Source organism: Sarcophilus harrisii, chromosome 4 (genome assembly GCF_902635505.1).
Source record: "Sarcophilus harrisii chromosome 4, mSarHar1.11, whole genome shotgun sequence".
Taxonomy (NCBI): domain Eukaryota; kingdom Metazoa; phylum Chordata; class Mammalia; order Dasyuromorphia; family Dasyuridae; genus Sarcophilus; species Sarcophilus harrisii.
This window is the reverse complement of record NC_045429.1, coordinates 464741816-464762463: the sequence shown is the minus strand read 5'-3', so window position 1 is coordinate 464762463 and position 20648 is coordinate 464741816. Positions and strand designations below refer to the sequence as shown.

General features: G+C 39.5%; 1 protein-coding gene across 2 annotated transcripts; it reads left to right on the top strand.

Annotated features, from left to right (window-relative positions):
* The first annotated feature begins 644 nt into the window (after window positions 1-644).
* On the top strand, window positions 645-20312 carry LOC116423518 (zinc finger protein 260-like). Of its 2 annotated transcripts, XM_031968358.1 has the most exons (5): window positions 645-924; window positions 5882-5934; window positions 15054-15180; window positions 16741-16836; window positions 17595-20312. In XM_031968358.1, the coding sequence occupies exons 2-5, from the start codon at window positions 5902-5904 to the stop codon at window positions 19514-19516; spliced, it is 2178 nt and encodes a 725-aa protein (XP_031824218.1). In that variant the 5' UTR covers window positions 645-924; window positions 5882-5901; the 3' UTR covers window positions 19517-20312. The 2 variants fall into 2 exon arrangements, with proteins under 2 accessions (XP_031824218.1, XP_031824219.1); XM_031968359.1 differs by lacking the exon at window positions 645-924 and having other exon boundaries at window positions 5665-5934.
* The last annotated feature ends 336 nt before the right edge of the window (window positions 20313-20648 follow it).

Here is a 20648-nt window from a genome sequence, read left to right as displayed (position 1 = left end):
TGGTAAAGTAATATCAATACTAAACATGTACCAAGTGTATAGCACTTTTAGATTTTTAGAGGAGAGAGAAATGAGTTAGAGGAAGAAATAGATAGCAAAAACATATTAGTAAGGGATTCCAATCTACTCTCTTAAAAATAGATATATCTAACCACAAAATATACAAGAAAAAAAATTAAACAGTGAATTTAATTTCAGTAAAGTTAGATATAATCAGCCCTTGGAGAAACTTGAATGGGAATAGAAAGGAACATTATCTTTTTTCTTAGTGATACATTGCATCTACACAAAAAATGATCATATATTAGGATATAAAAACCTCAAGATGAAATTAAAAAGGCAGAAATATAAATCTCAGATCATGATGTAATAAAAATTATATGTAAAAAAGAGCAAGGGAAAAATAGGCAAAAAATTGGAAACTAAATAATCCTAAAGAATGAGTGGATCAAACAACAAAGAGAAACAATAATTTCATCCCAGAGAATGACGATGAAACAATACCAAAGGAGAACGGGCTGAGTCTTGGAGGAGAGGAGGGGGAGGAGGCGCTGGGGGCGCTGGGGGAGGAGCGATGAGCAGCCCGGAGGGGGGTGGCCCAGGTGGAGCGTGAGCACGGGGCGGAGCTTAGAGGAATGGGCGGAGTTTAGGTCGGAAGACACCATTGAGTGGCGGGGGCCGACTTTAGGGAGCAGAAGCAGTGACAGTCCTTAAGTCCCTGCCTGGGTGACTGAGGGAAAAGGCTCAAGCAACTCAGGGGCTTCAGCGGTTGGGCAGGGAGACATCCACCCCCTCCCAGCGGTCCGGAAGCAGGAAGTCTCTGAGCCGAGACCGGAAGCTGGAAGCTTTGGAGCCGAGATCGCTCCGCCTTCCCTGAGGCTGAGATCGCTCCGCCTTCTGGAAGCCAGAGCTGTGCGTGCTCAGGTAGGCCTCAGACGGAGCCCCGCACATTCCCTGGCTTCTGCCGCCGCCCTGGCCCTCAGGCTGACTCCAGGGTCGTGACCTCTCCATCTGCCCACCCCAAGCCTTTTCTAGACTTTCAAACACTTCCCCCCCCCCCCCCCGCTCTCCCTCCCCAGCTACCATTGGGTCCCGCTGTCCCAGACTTCAGGCTTGGCCAATAGGAATCCAGGAGCCCTGCTTCCCGCGCTCCTATCAGGGGGTCCTGTCTCCCTGGTCCCACCTCTTTGGTTAGAGTCGGGAGGAGGCGGAGGAATAAGGCGGGAATCTTGTTCGGACTGTGGCTGTCTCCTGTCCTCGCCGTCCCCGCTCTCTCTCCCCGGGGGACCGAGCCGGGCCCCGCCTCCGTACGCAGTCTGGACAGCCTCCCGCCGGGGCAGAGATGGGAGCGCTCCCGCTCTGAGCGTTCTCTCACCGCGCAGCCGAGTCTTCTGCTGGCCCGGGCCGGGAGCCCTCGGGGATGGCCCGGACCCCCGGGAGCCCGCGGGGATGGCCCGGACCGCCGGGAGCCCTCGGGGATGGCCCGGGCCGGGAGCCCGCGGGGATGGCCCGGACCCCCGGGAGCCCGCGGGGATGGCCCGGGCCGGAGCCCAGCTGGGATGGCCCGGACCCCGGAGCCTCGGGATGGCCTCGGGCCGGGAGCCCTCTCGGGGATGGCTCCGGGCCGGAGCCCTGGGGATGGCCTGGACCCCGGGAGCCTGCATGGGATGGCCCGGACCCCCGGAGCCTGGGGATGGCCTCGACCCCTCGGGAGCCGCTGGGATGGCCCGGACCCCCGGGAGCCCGCGGGGATGGCCCGGACCGCCGGGAGCCCGCGGGGATGGCCCGGACCGCCGGGAGCCCTCGGGGATGGCCCGGACCCCCGTGAGCGCGGGCGGTGTCGGGCGGTGAAGCCGTTTCCCCCAGCCTGGAGCATCGGCTGGGAAGTGACTGCGCCATAGTCGGGGACCATTAATTTACAAAAACGAGCAGGAAATTGAGTGATGTCGTGAGTAACCCGACATTCCCCCTGGAGAGAGCAGAGCCCCGAAGGCCTCCCGGGCCTTGGCCTTGGCCCTCCCGGTGCTTCTGGGTCCCTTAGGGCTTCTTTCGCTTCTCTGCAACGCTCTGCTCTGCCCAAAACTTCCCTGGGTGCAAAGGGAGCCCAAAGCCGGGCCTGCCCCCAGGGAGGGAGGCTCTCTCAGGTTCAGGGACAGACAAAAGTTCGAGTGCTTTTGTTCCAGAAAGGAGACATCAGCTGAGTCTGGAAGGAAATGTCTCCCTGAAGCTGTAGGTGAAGTTTCGGAATTTGGGTGGTTGTTTCATGATTATCATTTTCTTTTACAATATCAATGGTTCTGTGATTTGTTCTTTGACTCAATTGTCCTTTAGTATGTCGTTGTTACGTTTCCATTTGTTTGTGGTCCCCTAACCAATTTCCATTCTTATTTTACTATGAAACAAAAAAGTATTGATTATTTCTTCCTTTGTACATTTGTTTGAAGTACCACTTTGCCCTAGTGAGTTTTGGTATAAGTTCCATGAGTTGCAAACAAATATACCTATTGTTTTGTTGTTCCATTAAGAAGATGACTTTCTTTAACTCTAATTTCTCCAGAAATTTGCTTATCTCGCCTGCTTTCATCTCATACTTCCTTCCCCTTTATCCTCCCAGTTATTCATACAGAATTGCCTTCCTGTTCTCCCCTCCAACTAGTCCTGTTCATTTATTTTAGAATTTCACCTTTTTTTTTCTCTCTCTCTCTCTTTTCATGGGCCATCTTTTCATCCTTTTTTTTTTTTTTTTTTTTTTTAACCTGAGATTCATACACCCTATAGACATACTTAAAATGTGTTCAAGAAAGACAGTATCTCTGATTGGTAATGGTCTGTTGAAAACACTAAGTGTTTAGCCTGTTCTCATCAGTAATCATGGTGGGCTCCATCAGCATACTATATGTCTTTGGCCTATAAATTACCTTCAGGGCATCATTATGGTGCTTTGGATTATTACTTTCAGTGTAAAACTGAATTGCATCTATTTTCATACTGAGCTAAGAATCCTGCATCTCTCCCAATTTTGCTTGTGCCTTACTTTTGATGGGGTTAAATGCTGCTTCCTTAGAGATGGATGAACTATCATTACCTTTGGAGTTTGCTTTTTTTAAAAGCAGCTTCTGAATTTTCCATCATTTTCATCAAAAAAAAGTCTTGATTTTGCAAGAACTTTTGGCCCAGAAGAATAAATGCAGTGCTGTATACCAAATCTTGGAAAGTACCCACTCCTTTTCTGTTCCATTCTTGGTAACTATATGTTGACTCAACTTTTCCTCCAACTCAGCAACAAACTGTTCTTGCTCAGAGAAGTGCTTTTTAATAACATTGGAAATCATTAAGACATTAATCCTAAATTGTCATACGAAGATTCTGAAAATCATCTGGCAGGATAAGATACCAGACACTGGGCTCCTTTTTCAAATTAACTAGCCATGCATTCCAACTCTACTGCAGAGAGCACAACTCTGATGGGCTGGCCACAGTGTTTGAATAGCAAATGTAGGTTACCAAAAAGATTATTTTGTGAAGAACTCACACAAGGCAAGAGTTCACAAGGTGGTCAGAAAAAGCAATACAAAGATACTCTCAGAGTCTCTGTTAAGAACTTTAGAATTGATTGTATGACATGAGAGACCCTGGCACAGGACTGCCCAACATCATCAGAGAAGGGGCTGTGCTCCATGAGCAAAACAGGATTGAATTAGCTCAGAAGAAACACAAGATGCACAAAGTTAGAGACGCTGCTCCTAGTGGTCAAAGGAACTGTTTGTGTCTGAGCTGTTAGCTCCCTCCAAGCTCATTCTAGGGTGATCAGCCACAGGTGGACGTGCCATAGCCCAACTCAAGCAGAGCGATGTCATTCTGGCCATTAAACCAAACAACCAGGCTATCTTGCCTTGTGATTACTGCTTTGGTTGGATAAGAACATTGAGCTTGGAGAGGCTAAGTCTGGGGTCAGTCCAGAACTTTGCACCCACATTGCCTTCGCCTTAGTCACTCCCATGCTGTCTGTCTCTTCCCCTTATAATCACAAAGTCTGCGGGGTTGCATGTTATGAACCTTTATTGGATTTAAGGAAGCAGAAGTCAGCATTGGTGATGAGGACATGAGATGCCCAAGTCTAGTAGTAGGGGTCATTGTTCCCTCCCAAGGACTCCCTGCTATTAGTCTGAGCCTCATTTAGCATTAAAGTCACCCAGAATGTATAAGCTTGTCCTCTCTAAGCAAATTGAAAGTGAGGGTCTCTAGGTCTTCACAAATGTCATCAGGTTGTGTGCTTGTGAGAGCGGAAGCCCTGATGTTGGTGGCAAAGTGTCACAGAGTCAGGAGCCTGTTGATCAGTCCTTTTGGCAGGCACAGAAGCTTGTTGACTAGGCTGGTTTTGATTGCCAAACCTAAGCCAGCTTTACAACATGGCCACTCCAGAAAAGTCATTATCCACCTGTGGCTCCATTTGCCAGACTCGCTTCATTCGGGGACACTCTGGATCGGAGAACTGCAGAATTCTCTTGCAGCAAGAGCTGTTCATCTTTCAGGTCTGCTGTATTTTGTGCTGTCCATGAGTATTCACACATCTCTAGATTTTTTCCTAACTCACTGATGGGTTTGAGTCCCTTTGGTCACCCTCACAATCGGCCAAAGGGTTTACCAGTGTGACCACTGCACCTGCAAATACTTTTTAAGTCACAGATGAAAGACAGGTAGAAATAATAGTCTTCCCTGAACATATCCTACAAGTCTATAATGTAGAACAATTCTGATCCAATCTTTTAAAATTCTTATTGTTACAGCTCCTTATCATGTGGCCTTAATATCCATTTTTAAGAGTATTTTACCTTAAGGTTTGGTCTGCTTGTAGAAGGGTCAACTGTCACAATTGCAGTGGGAGTGATGTGGCTCAGAGTCTACCGAACGAATTCAGAAAAATTTTCTGTTAGCCAGTAGGAGCTTTATTCATGTAAAAGCATACTAGTCATGGGAAAGTCTAGTGCAGTGAGAAGGTAAAAGGGGCATGGAAATTTTGGCCCTTTCCCAAGGCTTCTGATACAACAGGTATCCTGCACATAATAACAGGAGACAGAGCAAGGATGTGGTTTTCTACGATCTCTAAGCCCAAAGAGCTATCAAACTACATATCTTTTGACCCAGCAGTGTCATCACTGGGTCTGTATCCCAAGGAAATCATAAAGGAGGGAAAAGGACCCACATGTGCAAAAACATTTGTAGTAGCTCTTGTTGTGGTAGCAAAGAATTGAAAAATGAGTAGATACCCATCGATTGGGGAATGGCTGAATAAGTTTTGGTATAGGAAAGTAATGGAATATTATTGTTCTATAAAAATTGCTGAACAGCTGATTTTAGAAAAAACTGGAAAGATTTACATGAACTGATGCTGAGCAAAACAAGCAGAACAAGGAATACATTGTAAATGCATGATGATTACCTAGGACACACTCGGTTCTTCTCTGCAGTTCAAGATCTAAAGCAATCTCAATAGACTTTGGACAGAAAATGCCATCTGCAATCAGAAAAAGAACTAAGGAGACTAAATGTAAACCAACACATGCTATGTTCACTTGATTTTGCTGTTTTTTACATTTTTCCCATGGTTTTTCCCTTTTGCTATTTTTTTCTCCCAATATGATTTATAAAGCAATGTGTATTAAAAATAAATTTAAAAAAAGAAGTTAAAAATAAATGAGAAAGGCATAGAAGTAAATTTTTCTATGGTTAGGTATGATCTCTGATAGCAAGAGCTTTGGCTTTTGCTACATTTATGGGATTATAAAGGGTAGGGGCTGTAGCACCCTGAGATAAAGAGCAGGGACCAGATGCAGAAACTTGACAAAATGAAGTCATTTTGGTTACTTTGCTACCTACACAGGGATCTCGGAGCCAGAAGGAATGGGCCCTGGGAGCCTCAGACCTCCTCTTCAGGTGAGTGCAATCCATCCACAGAGCTGACCAACATCAGCAATTGAAACCATTTCCATAGATATGGAGGATGGTGTATGAAGCTGTCAATCCCATATGGATTGTTTCTCTGTAAACATAAGAATTAGGTGCTACATAGCAATTGGTAGTTCTTAACCTTGTTGGGGCTATAAACAGTGTAAAATAGGACTAACTTCAGCATACTAGGCTGTGAGTCTGCCCTTGGAACCTATTTACCTTTTGTTTCTTACCAGTTAACTGGAGATTCAGATCACTGCATATGGATTTCTCTCCCTTGATCAAACTTTCACAAACTTTAGTTTTGTTACCTTTTCTTTTCCCAAGCAGAAATAACAGAGGTAGGAAAATGTGTCGGATATCTGTCTCCATTTTTGCACATATACCATTTTCATCCCATCTTCTGTTGTGTTACTTATTTGCCCATTCCCCATTTGTGAGTAATTCCTCAGATTCCCTTTGCCACCTCAAAAAAGCACTATATTCTTGTACATTTTTTGAGTTTGTTTTGCTTAGGATTAATCCCTCCTCACTCTAACTCCCCTCTCCCTTCTCTCCTTTCCCACCTTTTCCCTGGTGAGTAAAATGCATTTTCCCAACCAGCTCTGCATTGTGTGTAGTCTTCCTTCCTTTGAGTAGATGACTGAGGTTCAGGTATCAGAGGTTCTCACCCCCACTCCCTCCTCCTTGTTTGTAGAAATGTCTATTTCTAGACCCTCTTCAATAATGAGATAATGTTTCCTAGTCCTCCTTTATATTCACCCACCTTAGTATGTTCCTCTTCCCATCCCAGTCTCACCTTAAGATCATAACAGAACCACTCCCACCTTTCCTCTCCTTTGATTCCTTCTGTGAGCCCCAGTAGGGATCAGAGGGGACACACAGTTAGTCTGTCTTTTTGCGTTTGTCTTCACTTGAAAGTTTTCTCCACTTATGGTCCTTTCATCAGGAATGCTTTTACCCTTAGAGCATTATACTCAGTTTTGCTTCATAAATTACTGTTGGCTGCGAGACCCTGTTCTTTGCCTTCTGGCATTGACCCATTCCAAGCTCTCTGCTCTTTAGTAATGGTTGCTGCCAAATTGTGTGGCATCCTAATGGGGGTCCTTGGTGGTTGAACTGGATTTGGATGTCTTTTTGGCTACTTGCAGTATTCCTCTCACAGAGCCAGAAGCTCTGCATTTTATTTTGGCTGTGAAGTTCTTGGGAGTCTTCATATAGAGGCCTTTTCCAGGAAGTGATGTGTGGTTCTAGGTAGATAAAGATTTGAGAGAGATTTTCTCTTGGCCATCAGGAGCTCTATTCACATAAAGTATACAGGCTCATCCTGGGAGAAGCTAGCAAGGTGGGAGACCAGTGGAGGTTGCCCATATTGGGACATTTTAGCATTTTCCCAAGGCTCCTGGAACAGGAGAGGGATCAAGGATGTGGTCTTTTATGACCTCTAAGATAGTGGCTCTGTGGACTTCATCTGGGAAAGGAACTCTTTTCACTGTAGAAGGTTACAGTAAGAACATCTGGAAGCACATATCTGAGGCAAAATTCCTGGTCTGTCCTATCAAAACTTCTGTGCTTTATTTCTGTTTTATCCTGTCTTTGGAAGTAATGTGGGGAGTTTAAAGATTTTTTGAAGTTCTGTGTCTAGGTCGCTTTTTTAATGGCACTCTGATAGTCTGGTGATACTTAAGTTTTACCTTGTTCTCTTTTTTATTTGACTTGTTTTAAACTTTTTCTTCCCTTTTTTAAAGTCTCTTGAATTTGTTTTAGTATTTGCCATTGCCTTGTGGCTTCCATTTGGTCTATACAAACTATTAGAGTTTGTGGAGAGGACTTCATTACTTCCCCTTTCTGATTGTTATCTTGGCTCAGCCACCCCCAGAAGCATTTTCCTCACTTTTGTTATTTTATATTAGTTGAAAAAACTGAGTCCGATTTTAAGGAATTAGCCCAACTTCACATAGCTAGTAAATGTCTAAAGCTTCTTGGGAATTGAGGTCTCCCCCAACATCAGCCTTTTAGCAAAATTTCACTTAAAACATTAATATAGTATTAAAAGTTTAAATTATTTGGGGGAGTGAAGGCATTTTTATTATATTTTCACAATTTAGCTCTGAGCACTGAATAATCTTCCAGCTTTTAGGTTTCCTTCATTTCTTTGCTTTATAACTAAATCTATTAAACACTTTGGTGTGCTCTGAGAGGTTGATCCCCAGTTATTATAGTCATATTTTACTTTTTTGGAATGGAATTATTCTTTCTTGTAATCTGTTATTACTAGCTAGACATGCTCTTAACTTTGGAGGATTCATTTTCCAACTTGCACCTTTGCTTAAGCTAATAATTGTCACACTGGCTATCTCTGCTGATTTCCTGAGTTTTTCCAAGTAACTCTTCCTAACATCAGCATACAGAGATATTTTGATGCTCTTTTTTACCTGTTTTTATTCCTCTAATTCCTTTCTCTTGTCTTTTTGCAATTGTCAGCATTTCTTTTTTTTTCAAAGAAATTATTTTATTATTATTATTTTTTAATAATTATAACTTTTTATTGACAGAACCCATGCCTAGGTAATTTTTTACAACATTATCCCTTGCACTCACTTCCATTCCAACTTTTCCCCTCCTTCCCTCCACCCCTTCCCCCAGATGACAAGCAGTACTATACATGTTAAATATGTCCACAGTATATCCTAGATAAAATATATGTGTGCAGAAACAAACAGTTCTCTTGTTGCACAGGAAGAATTGGATTCAGAAAGTAAAAGTAACCCAGGAAGAAAAACAAAAATGCAAACAGTTTGCATTCATTTCCCAGTGTTCTTTCTTTGGGTGTAGCTGCTTCTGTCCATCGTTGATCAATTGGAACTGAATTAGATCTTCTCTTTGTCGAAGAAATCCATTTCCATCAGAATACATCCTCATACAGTATCGTTGTTGAAGTATATAATGATCTCCTGGTTCTGCTCATTTCACTTAGCATCAGTTCATGTAAGCCTCTCCAAACCTCTCTGTATTCATCCCGCTTGTCATTTCTTACAATAATACTCCATAACATTCATATACCACAATTTACCCAGCCATTCTCCAATTGATGGGCATCTACTCAGTTTCCAGTTTCTGGCCACTACAAAGAGGGCTGCCACAAACATTTGGGCACATACAGGTCCCTTTCCCTTCTTTTTAGTATCTCTTTGGGGTATAAGCCCAGTAGTTGCACTGCTGGATCAAAGGGTATGCACAGTTTGATAACTTTTTGGGCATAAGTCCATATTAATTGCCAGCATTTCTACAAGACTAGGGAGAGTAACCATCCTTGCTTCCCTCCTGCATTTACTGGAAAAACTTCTAATGAAATCCCATTTTGTGTGATACTTTTGGTTTTAGATAGATGTTTTTATACTCTTGAAAGTGGTCCCATTAGGCCTATACTACTAATTAAATTTTTGCCATAAAAGAATAGTGTACTTTATCCAATGCACTTTCTTTATCTGTTGAAATGACTATGTGTTCTTAGATGTTTTAGTTTACATTGTGATTAGTTTTGTTCATTGTTATCCTAACATTGAACTATCCTTGCATCTCTGGTACAAATCCCATTTGATCAGAATGAATGATTCTTGGATAATTCCCTATAGTCATTTTGATAAGACTTTGTATAAATTTCGGGGAGGGAATAACGTTCATCCATTGGCTTGTAGTTTACTTTCTGTGATTGGACTTCCCTTGGTTTCATAAGTTTATGTTTGTCTTCTAAAAGGATTCTAGTGGGATATTTTCTTATTTGGGAGAATTAGTAGTGAAGTATGAATGCTAACTAACTATTCTTTATAAATTTCATAGAATTTTCCTGTCTCCTGGTAAGTTGAATATTTCATACTTTTGGAAGTATTCCTCTCTTAGCTTTCTTTTCTCAGTTTTTTAAACATAAAACTGTATATAATATGACACAACTATCCTTTTTGTTTTTCTAGTTTTGTTGTGATTTTACCTTTGTCCTTTTCTATTTTATTGACTGGATTTTCCCCTCTCTTCCTTTTAATCAGGAAAATTTTATTTTTTGTTTCCAATTAATCTGGTTTCCTTCTAATTTTAATATTTTGTCATTTTTACTTATTTTAGGATTTACCTCATTTATTTTTCTAATTTTTAAAATGTATATTCAGTTAATTTATTAATCTCTTTTTCTATATTCTTAATGTATGATGTAAATCTGTGTTTTCCCCTGAGGACTGCTTTAGTTGAACCCCAGAAATTTTGGAATATTGCTTAATCATTACTTCTCTCTCTCTCTCTCTCTCTCTCTTTTTTTTTTGCAAAGTTATCATTTCTGAGATTTGTTCTCTGACTCAGTAATAATTTAATATGTCACTCTTAAATCTCCATTTAGTTTGTATCTCTTCTGAATGGTCCCTGAAGCAATTATTATTCTTATTTCATTAGGGAATGAAAGGATTTATTGATTATTTCTGCCTTTTTTATATTTGTGTGTAATATCTCTATACCCCACTGGTTAATTTTTGTACAAGTTCCATGTGTTGCAAAGAAAATATGTTGATTCCTCTGTTCCATTTAGAAGATGCCGTAAATGTTTTACCTCCATTTCTCTATACATTTACTCATCTCTTTTGCTTTCATCTCATTCTGCATTTTACCTTCCACATCTCCCTTTTTCCTTTTAGTTCTCTTATAAATTCTTCTTCCTCTTTTGCCCTTCAAATGATCCTATTCATTATTTTTTTTTATTTCATTCATTTTTCTTCCCCTTCCCACTAAGGATTTCTCTCCTCCTCCTCATTATCCATCTTCCCTTTCTGTTTTGCCTAGATTCTCATTCTCTGATTCATAGCCTCTCTATTCATCTGGTCTTTCTCTTTTCCCTATATGTAATCAAAGTCTCTAAGATATCCATTCTAATTGTTGCCCTGTAGGTTCTTTCTCCCATTGCTATTATACCAGCTCCACAGATTCCTCTTTTCCATTGTGCCTTATTTTCAGGATTCTGTGTATCACAGCAGGTGTCAAAAAGAACACTGCTTCAAAGTATTACATTGCCACCTTATAGCTACCCTGTCTTCTTTTATATATATATATATTTATTTATTTTCCCCAGTTACTTGTACAAAAAATTTTTATCATTGTTTTTAAAATTTTGAGTCATTCATAGTTGATCATCACAAATTCTGCTCTTTCTATGTTCACTGTATTCCTGACTTTGTTTGTTTTGGTCAGCATCAGTTCCTGTAAATCTTTCAGTTCTTTTTAAAATCATCTTGTTTATCATTTTTTTATAGAACAGTAATATTCCATTACCTTCATGTACCACAACTTGTTTAGCCATTCCCCAATCGATAGATATTTACTCATTTTCCACTTCTTTGCTTCCACAAAAAGAACTGCTACAAACGTTTTTTGCACATGTGGATCCTTTTTCCTCCTTTATGATTTCCTTGGGATACAGACCCAGTAATGGCACTGCTAGGTAAAAAGATTGTGCACATTTTCATATTCCTTTGGGTACAGTTCTAAATTGTTCTCCAGAATGGTTGAATCAGTTCACAACTCCGCCAAGAATGTATTAGTGTCCCAATTTCTCACATCTTCTACAACATTTATTATTATCTTTTCCAGTAATAGCTGATCTGACAGGTGTGAGGTGGTACTTCAGAGTTGGTTTGATTTGCATTTCTCTGTTCAATACTAACTGCCATATTAATAAGAAAGTTCTTATGAGTTATAAACATCATCATCCCCATATAGGAATGTAATCAAATAAACCTTATTAAGTCTCTTATGATATCCCTTTCCTGCTTACTTTCTTATGCTTCTCATGAGTCCTATATTTAAAAATCATTTTTCTATTCAGTTTTGCTCTTTTCATTGCAAATGTTTAAAAGAACTCTATTTCATTAAATATCCACCTTTTCCCCTGAAAGATTTATATTCAGTTTTGCTGAGTAGGTAAGTCTTGGTTGCAATCCTAGCTCCATTGCTCTTCATAATATTATAGTCTAAACTCTCTAATCTTTTATTGTAGAAGCTGCTAAATCTTATGTTATCTAGACTATGGTTCCACCTGACTTGAATTGGTTCTTTCTGGATATACAATATTTTCTTCTTTACCTGGGAGTTATGGAATGTGGCTATAATAGGAGTTTTCATTTTGGGATCACTTTCAGGAAGTGATTGATGGATTCTTTCAATTTCTATTTTACCCTCAGATTCTAGAATATCAGGACAGTTTTCCTTGTTAATTTCTCAAAATATCCATGTTCTTTTTCTGATCATAATGTTCAGACAGACCAATTATTTAAAAATTATTTCTCCTGGCCCTGTTTTCCAAATCAATTGTTTTTCCAGTAAGACATAGCACAGTGTTTTTTATTGTTTCTTTATTTTTTTTTTTTTTTTTGGTTTTGTTTTATTGTTTCTTGGTTTTTCACAAAGTCATTAGCTTCTGTTTGCTCAATTCTAATTTTCAAGGAATGATTTTCTTCAGTGAGCTTTTGTACCTCCTTTCCCATTTGATAAATTTTGTTTTTTAAGGCATTCTTATCCTTATTAGCTTTTTGTTTTTCTTTGCATCACTCTCATTTCTCTTCCCAGTTTTTCCTCTCTTCTCTCTTATTTGATTCCTAAAATCTTCAGTGGCCTGAGACCGATTCTTATTTTTATATTCTTTTTATTTCTTTTTTTGGCAAGATAGTTGGGGTTAAGTGATTTGCCCAGGGTCACACAACCAATAAAAAGTGTTACGTGTCTGAGGCCGGATTTGAACTCAGATTCTGCTGACTTCAGGACCAGTGCTTTATCTACTATTACATCAAGCTGCCCCTCCAAATTTTTCTTTTTCTTGGAGGCTTTGGATGTAGGAGCTTTGACTTTGTTATCTTCTTCTGACTATGTATTTTGATCTCCCTTGTCACCATAGTTAGTTTCTATGGTTAGAATGTTTTTCTGTTGTCTGCTCATCGTCCCAGCCTATTCCTTGGCTTTTCATTCTTTGTTAGGGTTAGGCCCTATTTCCAGGGTGGAGAATGCACTGTCCTAAGCCCCCAGGCTTTTGTGCAGTTACTTTGGGGAGTCCTTCTGGGACTTAACCACTAGCACCATTTTCTGCATTGGACACGTTAGGGGTGTCTTTGCTCCACTGGGATTGTGGGATCTAGTGTACTCAAGCTGAGGGACAGAGTCCTTCCTCAGTTCTAGTGAAGAGACCTCCTGTGCGATGGGGCCTCCAGAAGCTCCCCCGTTGCCCACCCCTGGTGAACTCTCTCGCCTTCCTGACTGACCTCTCCTCCTGACTTTCCAAGTTGTTTTTGGTGACGTGATGTTTGGAAATCCCCATAAGCACCATGGATTCAGAGGACCCCAGGCCCATTCCTGCTTTGTTGGGGCTGCATTATGACTGTATGCTGGACTTCTACTCTGGTGCCCCAGACCTTTTCTCCTGGCCTCCCAAGTTGTCTCCAGTTAGAATATTGTTCCACTCTGTCTTTTTGTGTGTTTCAATGCTCCAGAATTTGTTTAGGGTTATCATTTATTTTTTTTTTTATTTATTTATTTTTTATTTAATAGCCTTTTATTTACAGGATATATACATGGGTAACTTTACAGCATTAACAATTGCCAAACCTCTTGTTCCAATTTTTCACCTCTTACCCCCCACCCTCCCCCTAGATGGCAGGATGACCAGTAGATGTTAAATATATTAAAATAGAACTTAGATACACAATAAGTATACATGACCAAAACATTATTTTGCTGTACAAAAAGAATCAGGCTCTGAATTATTGTACAGTTAGCTTGTGAAGGAAATCAAAAATGCATGTGTGCATAAATATAGGGATTGGGAATTTAATGTAATGGTTTTTAGTCATCTCCCAGAGTTATTTTTCTGGGCATAGCTAGTTCAGTTCATTACTGCTCCATTAGAAATGATTTGGTTGATCTCGTTGCTGAGGATGGCTTGGTCCATCAGAACTGGTCATCATCTAGTATTGTTGTTGAAGTATATAATGATCTCCTGGTCCTGCTCATTTCACTCAGCATCAGTTCATGTAAGTCTCTCCAGGCCTTTCTGAAATCATCCTGTTGGTCATTTCTTACAGAACAGTAATATTCCATAATTTTCATATACCACAATTTATTCAGCCATTTCTCCAACTGATGGACATCCATTCAGTTTCCAGTTTCTAGCCACTACAAAAGGGCTGCCACAAACATTCGTGCACATACAGGTCCCTTTCCCTTCTTTATAATCTCTTTGGGATATAATCCCAGTAGTAACACTGCTGGATCAAAGGGTATGCACAGTTTGATAACTTTTGAGCATAGTTCCAAACTACTCTCCAAAATGGTTGGATTCATTCACAACTCCACCAACAATGCATCAATGTCCCAGTTTTCCGCATCCCCTCCAACAATCATCATTATTTTTCCTGTCATCTTAGCCAATCTGACAGGTGTGTAGTGGTATCTTAGAGTTGTCTTAATTTGCATTTCTCTGATTAATAATGACTTGGAGCATCTTTTCATATGACTAGAAATAGTTTCAATTTCTTCATCTGAGAATTGTCTGTTCATATCCTTTGACCATTTTCAATTGGAGAATGGCTTGATTTTTATAAATTAGAGTTAATTCTCTATATATTTTGGAAATGAGGCCTTTATCAGAACCTTTGACTGTAAAAATATTTTCCCAGTTTATTGCTTCCCTTCTAATCTTGTCTGCATTAGTTTTGTTTGTACAAAAACTTTTCAGTTTGGTTAGGGTTATCATTTAAAGGAATTTGGAGGGATTTGGGGGAGAATTGAGCAAGTTCTTTTCTTAAAACATGAACTTTCTTCCTGCTTCTATGAGAAGCATTCCATACTAAAACTTTTCTCAGCTTTATTTCATCTGATCATATGAAATGCTTTTCTCAAATTTCAATAAGACTTAATAATTATGGTGCCAAGGGACTCTGACACTCATAAAAGAGATGAGCTTTGGGCAAAATCCTTCTCTGTGTTTCAGTTTCCTCCTATAAGTTGATGAGGGTCCATGAACTCTTTCATTCTGAAGGGTCTTTCAACTCTACATCTTCTGACTTTTGATGCTGCAGGAGGTTGTGATATTCAAGGATGTGGCTGTGGACTTCACCCAGGAGGAGTGGGGCCTGTTGGACCCCTCTCAGAAGGAGCTGTATAAGGAGGTCATGTTGGAGAATGCTCAAAACCTGGTCTCCCTAGGTAAGGACACTTCCCCTGATAATTACAAGTCTATAATCAAAGGGAAATACTTTCATTACCTGATGTCTAGGTATTAGAGGGGTGATCAATCACCAGAACAGATTAGTCTCTTGTATCCAAGGGGCAGGGTCCTCCTGTACGCTGATGTTCCTGTAAAATATCTTTGCAACCCAAGGGTGTCTTTCTCTTACCAAATCTAGGTAGTTTCAATCGAAACATCAGATTTTTGTGAAAGCATCTCAAGTGCAATTAATCTCAGGGATTATTTAATTAAATCTCTACCTGCACATGAATTTTGTCTGCCAGAGCTCTGAAAATTGATCAGGCAGCTTTTCTTTGCCACCCCTTCCTCTCTAGGATGGAGCTAGATTTAAAATATTTTTACAAATCTTACAATTTAACAAGCATCAGTTTGTATTTCAAAGTGCCTAATTGTCCCTAGTATAAGAATTTGTCCTTAATTTTCTTTCCTCTTGCCCCCAAATTCTAGCACAGGTGCTAGGGAAGGAATGGGAGGGTATAAGCATTGGTGTTCACCTACTATGTGCCAAGTGATGTGTCATGTGTTTTTTTTAATGTTACATAAATAGCAACGTTGTTTTAAAAATGACTTTGAACAAATAAGTTATTTCAATTAATAAAATGCCCAAATTAACTCTATAGGAGAAATGAAGAAAGACACTATCTGCATCCAGAGAACTGATAAATAGAAATATGTATAGGACAATAAGCCTATTTTTATGTAAATAGCCATCTCTAGGCTGGGTGCACTCAAAGTGAGGGGAAAAATTTTATTTGATAATTTTGTGGTCTGTTTGAAAGGAATAGTAAGTTGTACTTTACGGATTTACATTTCATGTACTCTCATCTTTTTTATTGTACTGTATTATAGAAATGTTTTGTTTTATTCCATAAATTAAAAATAAACTAAATATGTCACTTTATCCTCACAATAACCTTCCAAATTAGGTGATATTATTCTCCCCATTTGAGAGTTGAAGAAACTGAGGTAAACAGATGTTAAGTACTTAAGAAGAGGCACACAGCTAGTGACTGTCTGAGGCTCAATTTAAACTCAGGCACTCCTGACTCTATGTCCAGGTCTCTTTCCATTGCACACTACCAGATCCCTTTAACATCTATATAATGAGGACTGTAAATGAGTCCATCCTTCTATAAATGGGCTGAAATCAAGGAACTTGTGGATCAGGCTGGAGAGTGCTCTGGCCCAATAACACTTTTTATCCAGTTGCAGAGTTAGAAGTTTCTTCCAGAATAGAACCTAAAAGGATGGGAGTTGGGGATTGTGGCAGAGGTTTTGGCTCTTTCTCACAACAAATTGTACAGCAGATAATGTGGCACATTTTGGGGGAGTTACTTGCTTTTGAAGCTCTAACTGGTGGCCATAGACTCCTATGAATTTGAACATAATTTGAGTGTAAGAATTTAAATATATTAGGGTGAATCTCAAAATGAAGCAGTTCTAGATCCTCACTCTTTTTTGTAAAGAACTAAATTATGAGCTTCTCTCCTTTATCTCTGACTGATTTCCTTGCTCAGGCCTTCCAGTTCCCAGAGAAGATGTGATTTCTTATTTTGAGGAAAGAGAAACACAATGGATGCTGGACCAAGAAGGTCTGAGGAGTTGCCCTTCAGGTGAGTGAGAGAAAGCAGGGAAAGAGAGTTGTGTTTACAAAAGGCTTCTTGGTCTTGTCATGAGCTGAGTGCTAAAGTTGGGGAGAGAAAGACCTGCCTTAAAGTTCTTTTCCACATTTTTTTTTAGAAGTGGCTTCCTGGGCTAGTCACTTGATCTCAATTTCCTCATCTGTAAAATGAAAAGATTGGAATCCATGGCCTTTCAGCTCCCTTGCAGTGATCCCATATGAAATCATTGTTTGTCATTTGGGTCATGGAATTCTCCTCAAAATGCCAAAAGGAATTAGGTTATCCAAGGTGAATTCTCTCTTAGAACTTCAAGTCAACAAACATTTTAATTGCCTGCTACAAGCCAGGCCCTCAGATGAGTACCAGGAACATAGAGATATGAGACATTTCTTGTTCTCTTGGAGGGTACAAACTGGTGGGACAGACCACCCACCCACAGCTATGTAGAAATCCATTGTGGACTGGATAAAATGGTACTAAATTTGGTGCCGCACCAGATCACTAATTAGTGAGAGTAGAAATGGTCTAAGAAGGAAAGCAGAATTGGGGAGGAAATAGTCAAAATTAAATAAAATTAATAGTCAGAATTTATAGATTACGTTCTCTTTAGGGAAATAGAAAGTAACTGAGTTTGTTCTGCCTATTGTAGGGAGGGGATATGTGTGTGGGGGGGAGGGGTGCGCGCGCATGTGTGTGTGTATGCATTATCTGTATTTTATTTTGTTGTGTGTGGTTTTTTTCTTTTTTAGGAGAGATCAGACTCCAATTGAAGAAAAATATTGTAAAACTCAGCCCTTCTTTAGATGAAACTGACAAGCAAACATTCATGAATGATGGTCCCTGTGATTTCACTTGGGGAGAAATCTGTGCTACACATGAGAGAATCCCCACTGGAGAAAAACCTTATGAATGTAATGAATGTGGAAAGGCTTTTAGAGTGAAAAATTATTGTATTGCACATCAGAGAATTCATACTAGAGAAAAATGTTATGAATGTAATCAATGTGGAAAGACTTTTACATTAAAGAATAAACTTATTAAACATCAGAAAGTCCACACTGGAGAGAAGTCTTATAAATGTAATCATTGTGGAAAGACTTTTACATTGAAAAATAAACTTATTAAACATCAGAAAGTCCACACTGGAGAGAAGCCTTATGAAGGTAATCAATGTGAAAAGACTTTTGCATTGAAGAATAAACTTATTAAACATCAGAAAATCCACACTGGAGATAAAACTTATAAATGTAATCAATGTGGAAAGGCATTTACACAGAGGGCTCATCTTTTTGTACATCAGAGAATCCACACTGGAGAGAACTCCCATGAATGTAAACAATGTGGAAAGACTTTTACACGAAGGACGGGTTTTATTCTACATCAGAGAATCCACACTGGAGAGAAACCTTATGAATGTAATCAATGTGGAAAGGCTTTTACACAGAGAGCTCATCTTGTTAAACATCAGAGAATTCACACTGGAGAGAAACATTATGAATGTAATCAATGTGGAAAAGCTTTTACATTGAAGAATAAACTTATTAAACATCAGAAAATCCACACTGGAGAGAAATCTTATAAATGTAATCAATGTGGAAAGGCTTTTACACGGAAGACTGGTTTTATTCGGCACCAGAGAATCCATACTGGAGAGAAACCTTATGAATGTAACCAATGTGGAAAGAATTTTTCACAGAAAAGTAATCTTGTTCAACATCAGAGAATCCACACTGGAAAGAAACCTTATAAATGTAATCAATGTGAAAAGGCTTTTATTTGGAAGAATAAACTTATTGCACATCAGAGAATCCATACAGGAGAGAAACCTTATGAATGTATTGTATGTGGAAAAGCTTTTACATGGAAGAATAAACTTAATAAACACCAGAGAATCCACACTGGAGAGAAACCTTACGAATGTAATGAATGTAGAAAGGCTTTTACACAGAGAGCTCATCTTATTAAACATCAGAGAATCCACACTGGAGAGAACTCCCATGAATGTAATCAATGTGAAAAATCTTTTAGAGTGAAGAAAGATCTTATTGCACATCAGAGAATCCATTCTGGAGAGAATCCTTATGAATGTAAACAATGTGGAAAGGCTTTTACACGGAAGACCGGTTTTATTCGGCATCAGAGAATCCACACTGGGGAGAGGCCTTATGAATGTAATCAATGTGGAAAGACTTTTACATGGAAGACCGGTTTTATTCGGCATCAGAGAATCCACAGTGGAGAGAAGCCCTATGAATGTAATCAATGTGGAATGGCTTTTAAATGGAAAACTGGTTTTATTCAACATCAGAGAATCCATACTGGAGAAAAGCCTTATGAATGTAATCAATGTGGAAAGACTTTTACACAGAAGGGTCATCTTATTGTCCATCAGAGAATCCACACTGCAGAGAATTCTTATGAGTGTAATCAATGTGGAAAGTCTTTTAGAGTAAGAAACTATCTTATTGCACATCAGAGAATCCACAATCAAGAAAAGCCTTACGAATGTAACCAGTGTAGAAAAACTTTTGCCCAGAAATGTAATCTTGTTCAACATCAGAGAATCCACAATGGAGAGAAGCCTTATGAATGTAATCAATGTGAAAAGGCTTTTAGATTGAAAAGAGATTTTATTGGACACCAGAGATTCCATACAGGAGAGAAATTTTAAGAATGAAGTAAATGTAGAAAGGAATTTACATGGGAAAAAAACTTAATGAATATTGGAGAATCCACACTGGAGAGAATGCCTGTGATTGTAATCAGTGTAATACAGCCTTCAGGCTAAAGTCAGTTCTGGTTTACTATCAGAATTTGTGGGCAAAATGGAAATCTTATAACTGACCTGAATGAAGGAAGGCATAGAAATGGAACATACAACAGTTTAGCAGAAAATTCACTCTGGGGACAAGGCATCTATGAACTCAAGGATTTATAATGAAAGTGCTCGGTGAGAACATGCTTTTCTCTAGCATATGGAGGTCACTGGTGAAGGTTAAGTTGGGTCTGACTATAATAGACTAGTTAGATGAGAAAAATAATTCATAAGCTTCCTGGAGGAGACAATAGTTTATCTCACAGAATCACACAATTCAGTGAGAGAATAATTCTGGATGATCTCAGAAATAGTGTCTTCAGAGTAAGGAAAAGACATTTTGTCATTACTGGGTCAACTGAGGAACAATATTTGATGAAAGGGGAAACATTGATTTCTTTGATCAAAGGTATAATAATGGGGGAAATTTTGAGGAATATTGTCTAATGCAGGCCATCAGCATGCATGTATTCAGCCTACCTCCAGGTTACCTCATGGGACAATCAAGAAACTTCTTATTAACTTGAGATTTTTGTGACCCAGTAATCCTGGAGATGAAAGAATTCTGATGATGAACTTGAGACAGAACAAAAAACCATCATGTAAAAAAAAAAGCAGGCAAGAAGTCTTGCACTTCTGTCTAAAAAGCTTCCCATGGTTCCTCCTACTCTGCCAGCCTAGAAAGGAAATCTAAAGGACAAACTAAATTCCACATAAGAGGCTTCTATTGTGCTTGCCACATGCACTCTATAAATCAGTGAAAGCCTTAGGTAATTGTGACAGCGCTCTCATCAGAGTAATGGTTTCCCATTCAGAAATCAACATGTTGGACTTAAAGAAGCAATTTAAAAGGTGCTATGGGAAATCTCTCTTCTTTCAAGCTAAGTCTGAGAAGTCTTCCTTTGCCAGGAAGAACAAACACTGCTAGGAAGAAAGGTTTCTAACCAAATTCATTTGGATGTTAATGATGATGCAAGCCACCTCTTGT